At 41.1% G+C, this 19,609-nt stretch overlaps 1 protein-coding gene across 1 annotated transcript; it reads right to left on the bottom strand.

The window, feature by feature from the left end:
• Positions 1–99: 99 nt before the first annotated feature.
• Positions 100–11,787, bottom strand: LOC143512120 (myosin heavy chain, fast skeletal muscle-like). Its single transcript, XM_077002060.1, has 40 exons — positions 11,652–11,787; positions 11,328–11,540; positions 10,887–11,030; positions 10,635–10,791; positions 10,443–10,470; positions 9,539–9,653; positions 9,366–9,458; positions 9,206–9,269; positions 8,987–9,085; positions 8,771–8,874; positions 8,551–8,689; positions 8,331–8,449; positions 8,101–8,250; positions 7,822–7,992; positions 7,330–7,636; positions 6,818–6,885; positions 6,580–6,667; positions 6,390–6,507; positions 6,165–6,288; positions 5,699–5,835; positions 5,322–5,577; positions 5,006–5,248; positions 4,743–4,919; positions 4,490–4,635; positions 4,307–4,397; positions 3,830–4,219; positions 3,525–3,651; positions 3,326–3,444; positions 3,035–3,231; positions 2,743–2,926; positions 2,473–2,638; positions 2,266–2,390; positions 1,853–2,161; positions 1,567–1,770; positions 1,333–1,458; positions 1,066–1,236; positions 858–962; positions 682–777; positions 447–578; positions 100–218 (listed from the first exon to the last, which is right to left on the bottom strand). The coding sequence occupies exons 2-40, from the start codon at positions 11,526–11,528 to the stop codon at positions 198–200; spliced, it is 5,811 nt and encodes a 1,936-aa protein (XP_076858175.1). The 5' UTR covers positions 11,529–11,540; positions 11,652–11,787; the 3' UTR covers positions 100–197.
• Positions 11,788–19,609: the final 7,822 nt, after the last annotated feature.

Here is a 19,609-nt window from a genome sequence, read left to right as displayed (position 1 = left end):
CTGTCTTCAACGATTTTCTTAATTTCCTAAAGGTCTGTCAGTATTTGAATACTGGATACTGTATTTTCTTTTGAATAATTGCTAAATAAATTGCAGGTATTTGTGCAAATAATATTTGCTGTTTTATTCAATTTATGCATGGACATTTAACACATATTTTATCATTGCTTGTTGGCATCCATTCTGGTTGTCATCATTTATTCAGCCACCTCCTTGCCCTAAAATAGATATACATGTCATTATTAATTTGAATTAATTAGAATTTGTACTTTACAAAGTCTAATGATTTCTTTGTGTTTTTACGTTCTTTTGATTTAAGGGTGTGCAAGTGGCATTGATATATTTTGAATACAAAGTAATTTGAAATAAGAGATCTGTACAACTAGGATTTATTTGTAGGATGTCAAAGAAAATATCCATTTGAAAAAATCAAAAATGGAATGTACCTTTCCAGCATCTCTGCTCTTGGCTCTGAGCTTGTTGACCTGGGACTCAGCAATGTCAGCACGTTCCTGGGCTTCCTCCATCTCATGTTGCACCTTCCTGTACCTGGACAGGTGAGTGTTGGCCTGCTCCTCCTGTGAGAATGTCAGTCGTCACTCCAATTAATGAATGAATATTAGTGAAAATAGGAGCAAAATAGGCTAGAAAAAGCCATTAAGTGTGAGGTTTATAGCTTACTGCTTCCTCAGCCTGTCTCTTGTAGGCCTTCACTTTCAACTGCAGCTTGTCCACAAGGTCTTGCAGTCTTATCACGTTCTTCTTGTCCTCCTCAGTCTGAACAGATTGGCATTCATTTAGATTAGATTTGATTTGTATGCAGTTATAATCTCTGTATTAATTAGCATATGCAGTACCTGATAGGTCAGCTCCTTTACTCTCCTTTCATATTTGCGGACTCCTTTAACAGCATCAGCACTGCGTCTCTGCTCAGCCTCAACTTCAGACTCCAACTCACGCACCTATGGATCATATTTCATGTATACAATTTGAATTAGTAAACAAAACTACAGAAAAAAATCCAGGGGTTCTGCATTTTTACTAAATATAAAGAGTGTAACATACTCTAGACTCCAGTTTCTGGAGCTGCTTTTTTCCACCCTTCATGGCAAGACTCTCAGCCTCATCCAGGCGGTGCTGCAGATCTTTGACCGTGACCTCAAGGTTCTTCTTCATCCTCTCCAGATGAGCACTGGTGTCCTGCTCTTTCTTCAGCTCCTCTGCCATCATGGCGGCCTAGTGTGTGAATCAGGTAATTTGTTATGTCTACAATCAGTCATGGTTTAAGTGGGTAAAGCGATTACCGGTATATTTATTTAATGTAACGCTTACATCAGTAATTGCCTTCTTGGCCTTCTCCTCAGCATTTCTTGCCTCTTGGACTGTATCTTCCACCTCACCTTGAACCTGTACCAAGTCAGCTTCAAGCTTTTTCTTGGTGTTGATTAAACTGGTATTCTGTTGACAGGCAAAAGAAAACAAACGAAAGCCAATAAAGCCATCATGATTGATTGATCGGCAGATATTATCAAAGGTGCTCAAGTGTTTCAAGCTGAAATAACCAACCTGAGAGTGCAGCAGTGTCACACGCTCACTGGCATCAACCAGCTCCTGTTCAGCCACTTTACGTCCTCTCTCTGTCTGTTCCAGGGCAGATCTCAGCTCCTCAATCTCTGCCAGCATCAGATTATTCCTGCGCTCCACCATGGCAACCTGTTCCTTCATGTCTTCTTGTCCTCTGACAGCCTCATCAAGGTGCAGTTGGGCGTCCTGATGTTGAAATTGATGTCTGTAATTGGGTGATTGAAGCTACATTCAATTGACAGTTCCTCAAGAAATAAACAAGTCCTACCTTGAGCTGTCCTTGGACGTTCCTGAGCTGTTTCTGGGACTCGGCAGCCTGGCGGTTGGCATGGCTCAACTGGATCTCCATCTCATTCAGGTCTCCCTCCATCTTCTTCTTGATTCTAAGAGCATCATTCCTGCTCCTAACCTCAGAGTCCAGGGTGCTTTGCATGGACTCAATCACCCTCTGGCTATTTCTCTTAATCTGTTCAATCTCCTCATCTTTTTCAGCCAGTTTCCTGTCGATCTCACCCTTAACCTGATTGAGTTCAAGCTGGATACGAAGAATCTTTGACTCTTCATGTTCAAGTGTGCCCTGAAGAACGTTATTGGGATATTCATTGTTAAGCAGTTTAGGGCAGACCTAATTGTGCCTTGAAATATCATAACATTATGTAATGTCGTTGTGTATAGTTATACCTCTGCTTCTTCAAGAGCCGTCTGGATTTCTGATTTCTCAGTCTCCACTGTCTTCTTTGCTTTCTCCAACTCATGGATGGTCTTTCCAGTCTCTCCGATTTGTTCAGTGAGGTCAGAGATCTCCTCTGAGGGGAAAATAGAAGTTCAGTTAAATGGGATTCATTTTTGAGTGTTCTGGTTATTTAAATAAATGTCCTTGTAACATACGCTGCAGATTCTTGTTCTCTCTCTTCAGGGTCTCCAGATGGTCTAGAGCTTCCTCATATGAGTTCTTCATCTTAAAGAGCTCAGTGCTGAGAGAGCGAGCCTCTTTCTGAGCTCCTTCCAGTTCAGCCTGGCCTTCCTCATACTTCTGCTTCCACTCTGCCAAGACCTGAAATGTAGAGGGAACATCAGATATTATTTCATATTTATGCTTACCATGATAACTCATGGTTTCATATTTCATAGACCATTTTTCGATGGCAGATATTTGACCTTATCAAAGTTCCTCTGTTTTTTGTCGAGGTTGGCAGCTAATGCATTGGCTCTCTCAACATCAATCATGAGGTCCTCCACTTCACCCTGTAGTCTCTGCTTGGTTTTCTCCAGAGAAGCACATTTAGAGTTCACTGCTTCAATAGATTCCTCTGCATCTTGGAGACGCTGGGCGAGTTTTTTCCTATGGAAATGTTGATAATGTTATTACATGCTTTTCTAAAACGGGTTGATCATTAGTTAAGTTTTGCAGTCTCTGTAGTGTAGTGTACTGTTAATTTAATTCAATTACTTGGCCTCCTCAAGCTCCTCAGTACGTTGGATGGCATCGGTCTCATATTTAGATCTCCACTGAGCCACCTCACTGTTGGCCTTGGACATTCCACGCTGGAGTTCACCCTTTGCCTCCTGCTCTTCCTCAAACTGCTCTCTGAGCAGGTCACAGTCATGACGGGCTGATTGGACAGCATGAGCCAGGGCATTCTTGGCCTAGCATATATCAATATACTTGTTACTGGATTGCTGCTCAGTTGTGAAAAGAAATGTATCCCATTGGTATTTAGTAATGTAATATTAATAGTACCTTGACTTCCTCTTCAATTTGTCTCTTGAGCTCTTCAATCTGCTGTGTGTATGCTTGTTTTCCCCGAGTTAACTGGGAAACAAGTGCTTCCTTCTCCTCCAGCTGACGGCTATATTCACCTTTAAAAAAGGTAATTCTAGTTACAGTAGTCAAGCAAAGTTTCAACTATTTGATCTCTTTAGTTGCTTTGATTAATTACCATTCTCAGTCTGAAGTCGTGCTTTATGTGCACTTAAATCATTCAGTTGGCGGACATGTTCATCACTTTTAGCTTTGACTTCACCCAGCTGGTCTTCAATGGTCCGACACATCTTCTCTAGATTTGCCTAGAAATACATACATGACAATAAAATACTAATTGTTACCTTGCTATGAAGTTGGTGAATATGTAGATGAGAGCAGAATGTTTTATAGCATATAAATGGATATAGAGCAACATTTGACTTAAATAAAATCCTTGTTATATGCAAAATAATGTTTTGTCTTAACATGAAATTAACACACCTTTGATTTAGCAACTGCCTCCATGTTACTGGACAGGTCATCAATCTCCATTTTATATTCACTCTTCTCCTTCTCCAGCTTCTGTTTGACCCTTTGAAGGTTGTCGATCTGCTCTCCAAGCTCAGCAACACTGTCAGCTTGTTTCTTGCGGAGGGCAGCAGCTGTAGCTTCATGCTGCAGAGTGGACTCTTCCAGATCACGACGCAGCTTCTGGAACTCCGCCTCACGCTTCTTGTTCATCTCAATCTGAGCAGCAGTAGCACCACCAGCTTCCTCAAGCCTCTCACTGATCTCCTCAAGTTCTCTGGAGAGATCAGCTCTCTGCTTCTCAACTTTAGCACGAGCTGCACGCTCAGCCTCAATTTCCTCCTCCAGCTCCTCAATGCGAGCCTGAAAAATAAGTTTTTACATTTTAGAGATTTCTTTATTGCTGGATTATTTTAAATGAAATTCCATTATTTTGTGTTGATGAATCACCTGGAGTTCTTTAATCTTCTTCTGAAGCTGGGCACCCATTGTCTGTTCATCTTCTATCTTGCTTAATAATTGGCTTGTTTCAAAATCCTTCCTGTTGTATAATACATTACACATTTAGACTTAGATTTGTACTCAAATGTAAAGTAGATTTTATTTTAGTTTATATTGTGAAATTCATCATACTTTTTGATCTTCTCATCTGATTGCTGCTTGTCATTCTCCAGATCCATTATGGACTCCTGGGCCAGTTTCAGGTCACCCTCAAGCTTCCTCTTAGCTCTCTCAAGGTCCATGCGAAGTTTTTTCTCTTGTTCCAGTGAACCTTCAAGCTATATTTTATGGGAACCAGTGCAGTTAGGAACATCACACTAGATATTTGCTGAAATATTCAAATATTATGAACTTATACCACAGATTCTACTTTTTAAATTCTTACATCATCCACTTGTTGTTCAAGCTTGGTCTTGGCTTTGGTCAGAGTGTTGACTTTGTCTTCCTCTGCTTGGAGATCATCAAGGGTCTGCTGGTGTGATTCTTGGAGGGCTTTTTTCTCCTTAGTGAGCTTGGCAATGGTTTCATCTTGAGAGGCCATCTCCTCAGTCAAGTTCTTGACCTGGGGAAAAGCATTTCAAAGCATTCTCTGTAGTTATGTAAAAGGGACAGAATTAATCAGTAATACATGTACTATGACGTACAAACCTTGTTCTCAGTGGCATGTTTCTCCTTTTCCACTTTAGCCAAGGTGAGCTCCAGATCATCAATGTCCTTCTTCAGCTCAGAACATTCATCCTCCAGTTTCCTCTTCTTGGCAGTCAGCTCAGCATTGATCTCCTCCTCATCCTCCAGTCTCTCATTTGTCTCTTTGAGTTTGGCCTCAAGCTGGATCTTGCTCTTGATCAGCCCCTCACATCTTTCTTCTGCATCAACGAGGTTCTCTGTTTCCTGTTTATTTTAATGGATTGTTTAATTTTTTGCAACATCTGCAGAGACATATGTACTTGTCTTATGTACTTACAGATGTCACTTGCAGTTGTAGGTCATTTTTCTCCTGCAGAAGAGAAACCATCTTCTCCTCAAGCTCTTTCTTCTTGGCCAGTGCCTTTGCCAGATCCTCCTTCATCTTCTCAAAATTATCTTTCATAGCAGCCATTTCCTTCTCTGTCTCTGCACTCTTCAGTAGAGGCTTGATCTTGAAGTACAGCTTCATCCATGGCCAGTGTTTCACATTCATGAATGAGCGGATGTTGTATTGGATAGAGTAGATGGACTCTCTAGAATTCAAATTGAACCAGTTAAGTTCCATTTGTATCTATTATGTTTTATTCATGTCAACATAAATATTTAATTTTGTGTTGTATATGATACCGCATATTCTATGCTCATATTCTTTACCTCCTTTCCATCATCTTGACAAACTCCCTCCTCATGAGGTAGCCTCGGCACAGAGCCTGAGTCATAGTCACTAAATTAGCCAGTTTCTCATCTCGCATCTCTTCAAGGGTACCCAGCAGTCCAGCTTTGAAGAACACCTTCCAAAATAATATGTCTTTTAAACCAAATAGGATGCTTTTAGTGCATTCACACTTAGCTAAGACTTTACATGTTTCTATTTTTATAGACTTTTATGTCAATTTTGAGAAGTGCTTATGAAATATGTATGAAAGGTATAAAATAGGCATATTACAATATTACTCACAGAAAGGGAACTAAAACAACTGAGATCTATGTTATGATCCACATTATTCTGCCACTATACTACACTGTTCAGTGAAACATGAAGCAGTATGTTTTTTTTTAATGTATTGCTCTCATTCAGAGGAATAATAATAATGATGATCAAGATGATGGTTATGATCACCTTTGTGTGTCCAAACTTGTACTGGGTGTGGTCCACATCAATGGAGCCCAAGAGTTTCTCTGAAGCTTTCTTGTTGTCAATGAACTGTCCCTCTGGGATGACACTGGCATTCAAGACTTTGTACCTGTTTATAAATCAATAGTGAAGTCTAAGTGGTAGCTTACTGTATTCATAACAATATTGAATTAATCACAGAATCTGGAATCCTGAAACTAAAGAAATTACCTTTGCTTGAAGTCAGCATAGAGGATTCTGCTGGGGAATCCCTTTCTGCAGATTCTGATACCCTCTAGCACACCATTACACCTCAGCTGGTGGATTACCAGGAAGTTCTCCATCAGACCTACAATGGCCATTGTAATATTACAATGTCTGCAGTAAAATTATAATTTATAGAAATCAGAAGAATACGGACCTGGAGTTTTGGACTCATTTGGAATCAAGCAACGCACAAAATGAGGGTGCGTGCTCCTCAAGTTGGTCATCAGCTTGCCCAAGTTCTCCTGTGGAGTTTGACATTGTCGTCCACTTATTTAAGATATAATTTGTTGCATAGATTAGTTTATGCATATTGCAGTGCTTACTGCTGGCCCAACTTTCCAAGGTGAATGTAGACTTATGCATTTCAGATTTTTGTGTAAAATTGTTCTTACCCTGAACAGAGCAGACACAGTCTGGAAGGAACCACCCTTCTTCTTACCCTTCTTTCCTCCACCTTCAGCTGTAGGTTTTAATAATTACACATCTACAGACATGCTTGTGTTGATAGTCAGTAAACATCATATTCTGACAATGCAATTCATTCAATTATTATTTTATATTGTTAGTAATTATCCAGTTTAGTTTTATTAGGGATTTTATTTCCCTGTCATACCTGAAAAAATACAAACACTGTTTAGCCATCATATACTTAATGGACTGGCAGCAAAATAATGTACCAGAATTACATTGTGATAATGAAGGTGTTTGAAATATTATCCTGATGGTGTTAAAGGTGTTAGTTACAGAGTTCACATTTATTTATCAGCTGTAAATACGATGTAATACAACATCAACAGCAAATAGCTATCTGTGATTCTTTGTATTTATTTCAAAATAAAGCAGAAATGTGGCCTTATTAGGTACATAGCCTTAATTGAATCCCTTCCCCCAACTGTGACCTTACCTTCAGCACCAGGATGGGCTGCATACAGGAAGGACAGAAGTTTGTTTGCTGCCTTCTGGTACAGCTGTACAACAGAATCATTCAGGGGGTCCTTGTTCTTGTCCAGCCAGCCACCAATGTTGTAGTCCACAGTGCCAGCATAGTGCACCAGGGAGAAGTGGGCCTCAGCTTTGCCTTTACTTGGTCTTGGCTTTTGGAAAGCATTAGTTTTGCCAAGATGCTGGTCATACAACTTGTTCTTGAAGGATGTGTCTGTAGCCTTGGGGAACATGCACTCCTCTTCAAGGATGGAGAAGATGCCCAATGGCTGTAGGTGACAGATTTTGGAATCACTTCAATAGTACTTGTATAAGTGGTTGTTGTCTGACTTAACTAGTGAATATGTGCATGTCCTCATATTTCAGGAACATTGTCATAGTACATACTCCTTTCTGGAGTTTGTTTAACAGTCAATCCAGTTGGTCCAAGTCTTAATGTCTTTTCACCCCTTACCTTCTCAATAAGCTCAATGCAGGCAGCCAGGTCCATACCAAAGTCAATGAACTCCCATTCAATTCCTTCTTTCTTGTACTCCTCTTGTTCCAGCACAAACATGTGGTGGTTGAAGAACTGTTGCAGTTTCTCATTTGTGAAGTTAATGCAGAGCTGCTCCAAGGTGTTGAACTGTTTTAGAACATGGATTTTAATATTAATGTACTTATTGATGCATGGTATATTATATACATTTTACAATATGTAATGTAAAAGTGTGTAAAATCAGCAAATATTCACATCAAAGATCTCAAATCCAGCGATGTCCAACACACCAATGAAGAACTGCCTTTGCTGCTTTGTGTCCAACATCTCATTGATTCGGATGACCATCCACAAGAACATTTTCTCATAGATAGACTTGCAAAGAGCGCTGACAGAATTATTGACCTGGAAAATTCATACATAGACTTTTGATCTGCAGGAGGTTATTGAAAAAGTATCTCCGATGTTGGCAAATATTACATTACCTGTGGTACAGTTTGGCCTTTGGTCACAAACTCATTTCCAACCTTCACTCTGGGGTAGCACAAAGCTTTCAACATGTCAGCTGAGTTTAGACCCAGGAGGTAGGCGATTTTATCAGCCACTGAATTGTAAAAAGTAATAGTGATATTGATTAAACTAAATGCTTATATATGTTACTTATAATGGAATTGAACAAATCTGGTGACGAGTTGTGATATTTACCCTCAGTGCCATCAGGCTCAGCCTGCTCCTCTCTCTGCTTCTGCTTGAACTTCATGTTCCCATGGTGCATCACAGCTCCAGTCAGCTTGTAGATGCCTATTTTCTCTTCAGCACTGAAGCCAAGAATGTCAATAGCAGTCTGTGTGGTGAAAAGGAGTGGATGACAAATGAAAGTGAGACATATTTTCAAACTTCTTCTCATAGTTTTAGCTGTACTTACATCTGTGGCAATGAATTCTTCTACATCGTTGATGCTTTTAACTGTGACTTCACCCTGGCTGATCATAGGGTAGTCAAATGGGTTGGTGGTGATGAGCAGGGCCTCTGCATGAATTGAAAAATTAAACATTTAGAAATATATGTTATTAAAATTTTTCTATTTGGGCAGAATTGGGATAGCATAACTACTTAGCAATATGGTTGAGTAAAATCATACCAAGCAGCTCTGGTTTGTGTCCAGTCATGAGCTGGTAGAAGATGTGGTAGCTCCTCTCAGCAGACAGCTGGAAAGTGACTCTTGACTTCTCCAGCAGATCTGTTGTTTCATTTGCAATACAACTTGTCATCTCAATGCCACTAATTCTGATACAGAATTTTTTTTTTAATTTTTTCATTTTTTAACCTATTGGATGCACTCATTATGACTAAAACTTACAGGTTTCAATATCAGCTGAGGCCAACTTGCCAGTTTGACCAAAATGAATTCGGATGAATTTACCCTGGAAATTCAAGAAATGTTTAATATACCTGAATTTAAATGTTAATCTTTTTTTTAATTGCATTGTTAAAACTTTTGTATACTATTGTGTACTTACAAAACGAGAGGAGTTGTCATTTCTCACAGTTTTGGCATTACCATAAGCTTCTAGTAGGGGGTTGGCCGCTACAATTTGGTCTTCCAGCGAACCCTGTGGACAATAAGAGATGTTAATGAGAGGACTTTGATCACAGATTGTTCCTCTGTACACACTGTACACTGTTCAGGTACCTGCATTTTACCAGCAGCTGGCTCTGCCTTCTTTGCTCCACTAGTCATGCCAACCATCGCAAAGTACTGGATGACACGTTTGGTGTTCACAGTCTTTCCTGCACCAGATTCTCCACTGGTGGTAGAAACAATGGGCACATATCTTAGCATATAGGTACAACTGCTCGGCAATTACCAAATGTCCGAAATGTCACACAGGCACTAATAGCATTCAACTTTAGATGTACATTACAAATTGCTGAAAAATAACTATTGCCATATATTAAATAATAATACTCCTCAAATAACATAATGTTCTTTTCCTCCATACCAAAAGTCTTGCATATATTAAATGTAGACTTACAGCTATTAAAATGTAAACCGAAAAGATACATAGCAAATAGCAAAAGGCTGACTTGTTCTCTAAAAAGTCAGTACCAGTGAAGTAGACTAGCATTTATGCCAGCGGACTTTGAATCCTCAAGCTATTGTTGTGTTTAGCCAGCTACTGAGCTAACACATTTCTTAGCTCAACAAGTAGTTTATGTATCACGGGAATTAAAATTGTGATAAAAACAGGAAGAGAATCCATCTTGCTGAAATGCAGAGGCAACACTAGAAACTGAGGTAAGTAAACAACGGTCGCATACATTGGGCGAGAGCAAGCTGTGATGAAATTATTCTTTAACTGGAGCATCTCAATAATCTGACTTGTGAGCAGAGGTGGGCATTGCAGGTTCAGAGAGTAAAACTCCTTTCCAGGATTTTACTCAAGCATAGGTAATTGCTATGGTGGAAGACATTTATTTCACATTAAGGTTTTGGTGAATTTGACAAATACAGCTTAGAAACTTAAGACATAAACTATTGTAAAAGGTAAACTAATGTAAAATTAAATTCCCCAGTGATGTGAGTCAGGACTTACGTGATCAGGACAGACTGGTTTTCACGATCTAAAGGAAAAGTGAGAATTGTTAAATATGATAAATTATTCATAAAATTTTGTTCAGTCTCTGTGATAGACTGGCAGTCTTATTTAATTAATTTATTGTTTTATGTAAATCCTTTAAGAAATGCTGCAAGGCTTGTTCCATGAAATTATCAAACTGTATCTTACCAGTGAGCATGAACTGATAGCCGTTATCAGAGATGGAGAAGATGTGGGGCGGGGCTTCAATTCTCTTTTTGCCTCTGTATCCAGCCACAACAATTGCATCATATACTGGGAGCCACTTGTAGGGGTTCACAGTGACACAGAACAACCCTGAGTAGGTCTAGAGGGTTTAAGAGATATTTTTAGACATTATTTTGATGATGAATTTTTTTGATCTGTTTAATGTGTAATTAAGTGAGTCTTTGTTCAGCTTACATAGATCATCCATGCTGCATAACGCTCTTTGAGGTTAAACAGCACAGCAGGTTCGTTGAGGTGGGTCATCATGGCCATGTCCTCCATTTTGTCAAATTTGGGAGGGTTCATGGGGAAGATTTCATCTTCCTTTACTGTGAGAGTCTGTGAAATTACACAATAGTGCAGTTCACTTTGAAATTATTGCTGCTCTACTGGCTCCCTGAGATTCAGAACTGTTTATTACATAGAACTGCACAGCAAAAGCTAAAGACTGACATTAAATGGACATGATCATTTAGAACATTGAAATTCTTGAATTTAAAGTTGTACAAATAAAAACCATTGGTTTACATTTGAATATTTACATTTGATGTGCACAACCTTTTGACAACTATCACAATATAAATAATTAAATAATAAATAGTTGAGCAGTGCTCAAGTGTTTTTTTTTCCACTTACTTTACCACACAGTGTTTCAACAGTGGCTTTGCCCCCCTCTTTACTCTTTAGTGTACCCTTGAGGTACATCTCCTTGGGTTCACACACAAACACTGCTGATTTGGCATCAAAAGGTTTGTTCTGGGCCTCAATCCTCTCCCTTTCTGGCTTGCGGAGGTAAATGGCCGCTGGCCCAAAACACTCCATCTCTCCATCCCCCATGGTGGTGTTTTACTATGGAGTCAAATGACATTCTTGTCAGTGATTGTAAATGTCATACATTTTTTATTTTAAATATTTAATGTAACTCGATTTGTATGCACAAGAGAAATAGTAACATCTTACGAATCTAGGAAACTGCAGGCAGAAAAGGGCTGGTAGTTTGAGATTACTACAAAAGAAGAAAAATAGTTAAGACACTGTGTGGAAATTAAGTTAGAATTAAAGAGATCAGTATTGATTGAGGAATAAAAGTTTGCAACAAATTAACTTTGTTTCCCATGTGAATAGAATCTTCATTCACTAATTACATCTAGTCAGTCATTTTCAATAGTAGTTAAGGATTTGGAAAAACAACATTTCAAAAGGATCGGCAAATTTTCCTCACCTCTGCAGGGTGTCTGTGGTAGTCTTAGTGCTTGGGGAAGCTTATATAGTACTATTACTGTTCACTCAGCAGAAGCATCAGGCTATATTTGGACACACATTCATGTCTTCATGTATTTCCTCCCTAATTGGACATCATCACAATATTCTCAGGTATCACTCTATCGTCTATCGTTGTCCACTCTATCGTTCTCACAGGTTTTGTGGTTCTGAAAATAAGTAGAATTTTGAGTATCAAAATAAAATTTTTAATAATTAAACATTATATGTAAGCAAAACGTGTCAATGTTTTTGGTCAGTTTTAAAATTTCCACACATTTCCATATCAGAGTAAAAAGTAATTGTTATGACAAGTATATGAGTTAGTGTTATTTTTAAGTTTGTGTGTATTACAAATTTGAAAAGATTGTTTATCTTGCATTTCTAAAACATCACAAGAAGTGTTTTATTTTCTATGTATCAATGCTCTGAATAAAAATCGATAGTTTTATGTCATGGGGGTTCTGTTACTGCATATCATGTCACTGCAACCTTTTCATGCTGTACCTTTAAAAAAGCAACCCTTTCATATATTCCTGTGATATTTTTGACAAATACAAGAATCAGCCTTTTGGGCACATGTCAAAATAAACTGTCAAATATAAAAATGAAAATAAAATAAACTGCTAGCAACAAAATCTAGAAGCACGACAAATACATACAGTGTGTAATACATCATCTCTATTACTGCCTTCAGCTCTCATCTTAGATGTGTACAATAATAGAATTTAAGCAGGTCCATAGTGTTTTATTTAAAGCGTTTTATTTAAAGACAAAAAAGCTAGAATAAGGTAACCCATCTGAAATACTCAGATATTTTACTCCACTGGGTTCTCTTTGTTTTGGCAAGCAGAGTATAATGCAAAGATTAAGATTTATTATTAATGCAAGATTCTAACCTTTATTTCCAAATGAAAGATAATATACTCTTGGCAGATGATTTGTTGGCAATAAAAGCACAAATGCTGATGCCCATGATGAGCTACATTCATAAACTGAAATTCTGAAACACAATATCATCGCATAATCTTCCTATTTGGAATTAGTGCAAATATAGAAACGATTCTACCATGCTGTCAGAGGTTGAGAATTTTAGTCCACTTCTAGAGGCAATATAAAAGTATAGCCAGCTCCACAAAGAGTTTTCCAGATGCTTATAAGGGCAGTCTCTGAAGTAAGTCTTTTCTATACTTTTGTGCATGTATTATGACACTTCTCCAACAATAAATAGTCCTATAGTATGATGTACTTTATTGATATTGGATATATTGTCATTTAAATGTGAACGTTTTGTTAATTTAAAGTTATGCCCTTTTAAACATGAAAATATTTTAGTGTACCATTATTTTACAATATTAGTATTCCAGTCAGAGCACATGTAACTAACCAAAACCAGTAGTTTTTTCTTTAAGAATAGAAAGACAAAACAAGATGAAGTGCAGTACAGTATTTATTACAGGTTTCTCTTGTGAGGATAGATGATTGAAGAAAAGATACAGAAGATAAATGTGTGATCATCACGGTTTGTTTCCATGCTTTTCTTGAATTTTTTTGAACTGTAATGAGTAAGCTCAAAATAATTGACTGCTGTTGCTGAACATTTTATAGTTGTGTTTCTCATTGTTTTTATGTTCTCCCGCTGGCCATGATGTTGAATTTTTTTCTCAACATATTCCATTTCATAATAGGAGTAGGATAATAGTTAATAGAAGGCTGAACAAAGGCAGGCATACTAGATGGAGGAATGCTTCTGGTATGCAGTGGTTGTTCATGTTTTTGGATCTTTTTTTTGGATCTTATGCCAAGTTGGTTGGTTAAACTCTGAAATTCAAAGAGTTCAGAGAGAATCAGTGTTGTTTAGTTAGGGATACTTATCCATGAAAGACAGGATAGAAGGGTGTGATAGATGTGTAATCAGTGTAATTTTTTTATTTATTTTCTTTAGTGGTATCTGGGTCTTTGCCTTGCTAAGATTGTGGTCCAGCTACTGTACTTGTAATGGGGCAACAGAAGCAGCAGATGTGGAGTATGGTGCCATGGAATCTTTAATGTCCATAGCACAACAATGACAATAACACTCAAAGAAAGAGAGCAAAGCCAGATGCACACAGCGAAAGGCACAACAAAGCAAAGCGCAGTAGGTGCAGAGTCCGTGACTCGGAGGACGGCAACAGATGAAGATGCACACACGCTCACTCCTATAGGCTCAAGGAATGCACAGCGAAGACTGGCTGGACCTGTGGGCTGAAGTAGGGAGTGAGGGTGATGAGGAACAGGAGCCCGTGATTAATGTGTATGAGGGTGAATTGGAGTGGCTATGTTGATGAATGTGTGGAATGTGAAGTGGGCCCCTGTGGGGCTGACCCGGCCTACCATGACTGAGCCCCCACCCAAGGGCCCCACCCTCCTCCAAGAAAGGAGGTGTGTCTCCTCGTCTTCAGTCAGCTTTCCTCTTAACAGTTTGATGTGCAACATATGCGTACCCCCTCTAATGCACAACATGGGTCAAAATTAATCCGCATTCATTTCCAGTGTTATGTAATGCTGGCAGGGTTTTTCTATGTTCTGTCTTTTGAAATCTATTATCATTATTTTCATTTTTACTTTAATATTTTATGAACAAAAATAGTTTTTATAATAGAACATCGAATTTACACACTTCATCCAAGTGTGATATAAAATAAAGTAAGGTAATACTATAATAATTAGTTTTAAGTAGTTACTTTAGTAACTTTAGTTTTTGCAAAATATTTGTCATTTTATCACACACACAATGTTCAGAGTGCAAATGCAAACATCTGTGACGTGCGGGCAGGGCGAAGGACGAGACACGGGAATCCTTGCTGACTGACGTCACGGTTAATTTTATTAACAGATAAGCGCATATAGCGCACGAAGAACATGTACTCATTCACACAACAACGTGTAAACCTTAGACAACGACGAGCACAGGACACTGCGCGAGCGCACATTAAATAGACAAACCACATTAGCCCCACGTGATCACGAGACGATTCACAGGTGAGACTTATTAATCACAAGACATAACCCTAACCACGGATATCCACTGACGCAAACAAAGCACGTGGACAACGTTGACACAGGCCCAAAAGGGAGGGCGGGCCCTCAACGTGACAGACGCCCCCTCCAAGGGTACTACCCATCCCGGGGTGCCAACAGGACCGAGTGCCCCGAACCCACGACGATGAGCGGATCCGACGCGCTCAGTCCTGCGTCTGGGAGGTGACTGCCCTTGGCGAAGCGTCCGTTACGAATCGCCTAGCACACCCTCCCTGGGAAGACAGGGGAAAAGACGTTAGACACACTAAACGGAACATTCACAAACACACACACAGGCACGCTTACACATAGTGGCACAAGAGGGAAAAATGGGTTAGGTACACAAAGGGGAAGACTGACAAACACTGGAACACATACACACGACATGGGCGCCAGGCTTCGCGCCAGGAGGAGAGCGAGTAGGGGAGAGAGATCCGGTGCTGCTGGCGCTGCATTGGGCAGTCCCCCTCCTGCCTTCGCTGCGAACCCTCCACCGGGTGCAGCGCGGCGGGCGGACGCGCCCGGTGCAGCGCGGCTGTCGTACGCGCCCGGTGCAGCGCGGCTGTCGTACGCGCCAGGTGCAGCGCGAGGGAGCTCCTCTGCCGTGTCCATATTCTCCTCCTCACCCTCCAGGATCCCCTCCATGGACTCCGCCGGGCTCTCACCCCGGGAACAGTCCATGGGGCTGGCCCTGGAAGACCTGGAGGACGCGTTCTCCCCCAGAGTCCTCTGCCCCTTTACAATCCCCATGGAGGAGGGAAGGCTCTCTTCCTCATCCTCCGTGTAGGGGTCACTCTCCGAGACACCAGACCCCACGGACGGTGAATAGTCCTCCGGTACCGTAGGAGAGGGACCTACAGGCGGAGGGAGGTAGTCCTCCTCTTCGGACTCCTCCTCCTCCTCCTCTTCACCGTAGTCCACGGTGGTGTCGTCGCAGATGGACGGAGGGTACTCCTCATCCTCCTCCCCCTCCCCAACATAGTCAATGGTGGGAGCGGAGTAAACGGACGGAGAGTAATCCTCTTCTTCCTCCCCCTCCTCCTCGTAGCCCGCGCTGGGAGAAGGGCATACAGGTAGAGGGGGGTACTCCTCTTCCTCTGACTCCTCCTCGGACTCCCCCTCTCCAAACTCCTCCTCCGGGGTCGACGCGGTGGCGCTGACGGTGCAGGCGCCTACCCTCTGAGGCAAGAGGGCGCGGGAAGGAGAGGGGTTTCGCTTCCTCCACATGCGCACCACCCCCTGGTAGAGCTCCTCTTGTAACGCGGGATCCTCGGTCACTCGAACCCCGCGTAGCATGAATGCGCACACGCGGTCTGACTCCAGCTGCTCCGGTGTAGGGACGGCGTCTCGGCGCGGTGGAGGGGAAGAAGCGCGGTGATGCCGCTTACTGGGGTGCTGACTCTTTTTTGGCCGAGTCGTATAGCCTGGCATCTTCCTGGTGTCTCTTGTCGGCTCGTCGTTCTGTGACGTGCGGACAGGGCGAAGGACGAGACACGGGAATCCTTGCTGACTGACATCACGGTTAATTTTATTAACAGATAAGCACATATAGCGCACGAAGAACATGTACTCATTCACACAACAACGTGTAAACCTTTGACAACGACGAGCACAGGACACTGCGCGAGCGCACATTAAATAGACAAACCACATTAGCCCCACGTGATCACGAGACGATTCACAGGTGAGACTTAGTAATCACACGACATAACCCTAACCACGGATATCCACTGACGCAGACAAAGCACGTGGACAACGTTGACACACGCCCAAAAGGGAGGGGCCGGGGTCCTCAACGTGACAACATCAAAGGCAGAGGAAATTTAAATGAATCATCTTCAATATTACCAATAAAGTGTATAGGCAAGATCCAAAAACAGAAAATGGAAGCACAAGACAAATAGGGAAATCAGGAAAGGACAAGACTTTAAGGGTGTACTCACACTAGGCTCTGTGATCCGGGCCCGGGCACGGTTGCCTGCCGAAGCACGGTTCGTTTGGCTAGTGTGAGCGCTCCAAACGTGCCCGGGCCCGGATCAGTTAACCGTGCTCGGGCCCGCTTGAAGAGGTGGGCCAGGGCACGATTCATGTGGACTCGGGCACGGTTCGCTTCTAGTGTGAGCGCTATCCGTGCCCGGGCCCGCTTGGTGCCTCGTCTGATTGGTTCATTTCGCTGGAACTCAAACATGACGTTAGTGATGCGACGCTCACGTTAAACAGTCATAGCGGCAAAGCGATTAGCAGACAATCGTTGTGTTAAATTATCGAAAAATCTGTGCTTGCACCGTGTTTCTGCACTCCCAAAACGACTTCAAAAATACAATAAAAAGAGAATCGTGAACTCCAGTGTTGTGCGAGCGCGCTTTTTTTCCAAATAAAGTCACGTTGTGGTGACGTAAGCGTGCTCGGGCCGGGTTGATGAAGCCAGTGTGAGTGCAGGCCGGAGGGGGAGTGGGGAGGGGGGATAACCGGGCCCCAGCACGGAACCAGCAAACCGTGCCTAGTGTGAGTACGCTCTAAGATTATGACTATGATGACTACAATACAGCAAGACTTAGTGTGGAGCAACAAAGACTGAAAAGAAAACATGACTTGAATACAAACAGACAAACAGGGCATGAGGAACTGATGAAAAGAGGGAGGAGATGCTCAGGTGAGGGGTGTGAGCAGAACACAGATTGGTGGGGAAAACACTAGGAGGCAGGGATGAACAAACAATACCACAAGACAGGATGAGAATCAGCACCTCTACAACTGAGACGATGGAACTCAGTCAGATAAGGGTGGTGTGACCTCTCTGGGTCAGGAGCAGAGATGTATAGTAACGAAGTAGAACTTCTTCACTACTGTACTTAAGTACTAAAATGCTATGTCTGTACTTTACTGGAGTAAAGATTATTTCTTTCTCCTACTTCCACTTTTACTTCACTACATATTTTCCATTAGTTTTATACTTTTACTCCGTTACATTTTTTACGTGCTGTATAGTTACTCGTTACAATTATAACACGTTAGCTTATGAGAAAACTGCACATCCCGTTCACTCTGCTGCCCAGCTTCCCTGAACACTTGAGCTTCGTAAGCTAGGTATACTTGACACGTCACAACTGGCGCAAGGGTCTGTGCGGCAAAAATGACACAATCGCGGTGGCTCCGACCATGGGCGTTGGCCCCCCGCGCGGGTTGCGTCGCGAGGTCGTGCACCTCTCGATTTTTGTTCGTGCGAAGTTACAAGGTGGAATTCATGCACTTATACAGCACTTTGAAGGTCTCTTCAGTATTTTCCAGCACCTTCAGCTTAATTGACATATTTATACAAATACACATATAGGGGAGACCGGGGATGGTTGTAACACCATCAGTTCCACCGATCACGGATAAGTTAGGATCATTTGATCATTTCAGTATTTAGCCAATTCCTCCCTGATCCTACATGGTGAATATCAAGGCTGTAAACAGGCATATGCAGATTCCATCGTGAAAAAACTTTTTTTTTTGAGGTGAGAAAGTAAATTTCTGAATCAAGACTATATTTTGTTTAGTACTTATACTATTGCAGATAAAACCATATGAATTATATTACATTAAACTGTAGTTTCTCATGTAAATTGTGATGCATTTTTCCCCTGTTAATTTCAAATCACCTTGCTAATACAGCTAGTTAAACACTGGCTAACAGGGGTGGGGATGGTTGTAACACAGCTTTAAAACGTGTTACAGCCATAACCTTACATACAACTAAGAAAACTTTATTGATTTTTTATAATTTTTGAGAAAGACTGACAGAGGTGTGCCTGCAAATGTTTTTAAAAGAAGCATCTGATGAGGTCACAAATAAGGGCAAGTCAGTCAGATCAGTTGCAAAGGCACATGGTATCTGCCATGTAACACACACAGACATTGGTTATTATTTGACCTACATGTTCTTTACACAGGTACATTGTATTAGTGTTCATTAAGCATACATATTGTTAAATACGTTTGTTCTAGTACACTAATTTACACACCCACACCCACACACTTCTGAGTAAAACAGAAAGTGAATATGAGTTATGGTCAGTCACAGAGAGAGATACATTGTTCTGGATTGTTATTTTATTAAAAAATATATATTTTTGCATGGTATGGCCTCTGTTTTTGCTTCTTTTGTCTAATTGTTACAACTTACCCCAGCATGTGTTACAACCTACCCCGCTAGTGGGGTAGGTTGTAACAAGGGAACACCTTGTATTTGACATCAACTCATGACGGCTGTGATATTTCAATTGAAGTTTGAATTGGTGCCATTTGTAGTAAACAAATGGGCGTACTTTGTATAAAAGTTTGAGAAGTCTAGCTCAAAAATTCAGTGAGTTACAGGTGCTGAAGCAAAAAGTGTTACAACCATCCCCGGTCTCCCCCTACTCAAAATTATTCCAAATAATTCGCTTTTTATCTAATTTAAAGATGGTACCGTGTTTGATAACCACAGAAGAGCAGTGTAAGTGCTGCATAATAAGCTTGTTGACTTTTTAATGTACATATATTGCAGGCCTGTAGCCAGCATTCTGATGGGGGGGATCTTTTTCCCCCCAAACGTGGACTTAATGCTCTCTACT

This window comes from Brachyhypopomus gauderio, chromosome 1 (assembly GCF_052324685.1).
Source record: "Brachyhypopomus gauderio isolate BG-103 chromosome 1, BGAUD_0.2, whole genome shotgun sequence".
NCBI classification, from domain to species: Eukaryota; Metazoa; Chordata; class Actinopteri; order Gymnotiformes; family Hypopomidae; genus Brachyhypopomus; species Brachyhypopomus gauderio.
Note: the sequence above shows the minus strand (reverse complement) of the source record. Positions and strands in the feature narration are given on the sequence as shown.

Excerpts from the sequence above, each read along its gene's own strand:
- LOC143512120 (XM_077002060.1), bottom strand. The coding sequence starts at position 11,528 with ATGGGGGATGGAGAGATGGAGTGTTTTGGGCCAGCGGCCATTTACCTC. Across the intron at positions 6,668-6,817 it reads CTGTGTCTGCTCTGTTCAGG|GAGAACTTGGGCAAGCTGAT; the intron begins GTAAGAACAATT and ends CAAACTCCACAG. Across the intron at positions 4,220-4,306 it reads AGAAGATTAAAGAACTCCAG|GCTCGCATTGAGGAGCTGGA; the intron begins GTGATTCATCAA and ends CTTATTTTTCAG.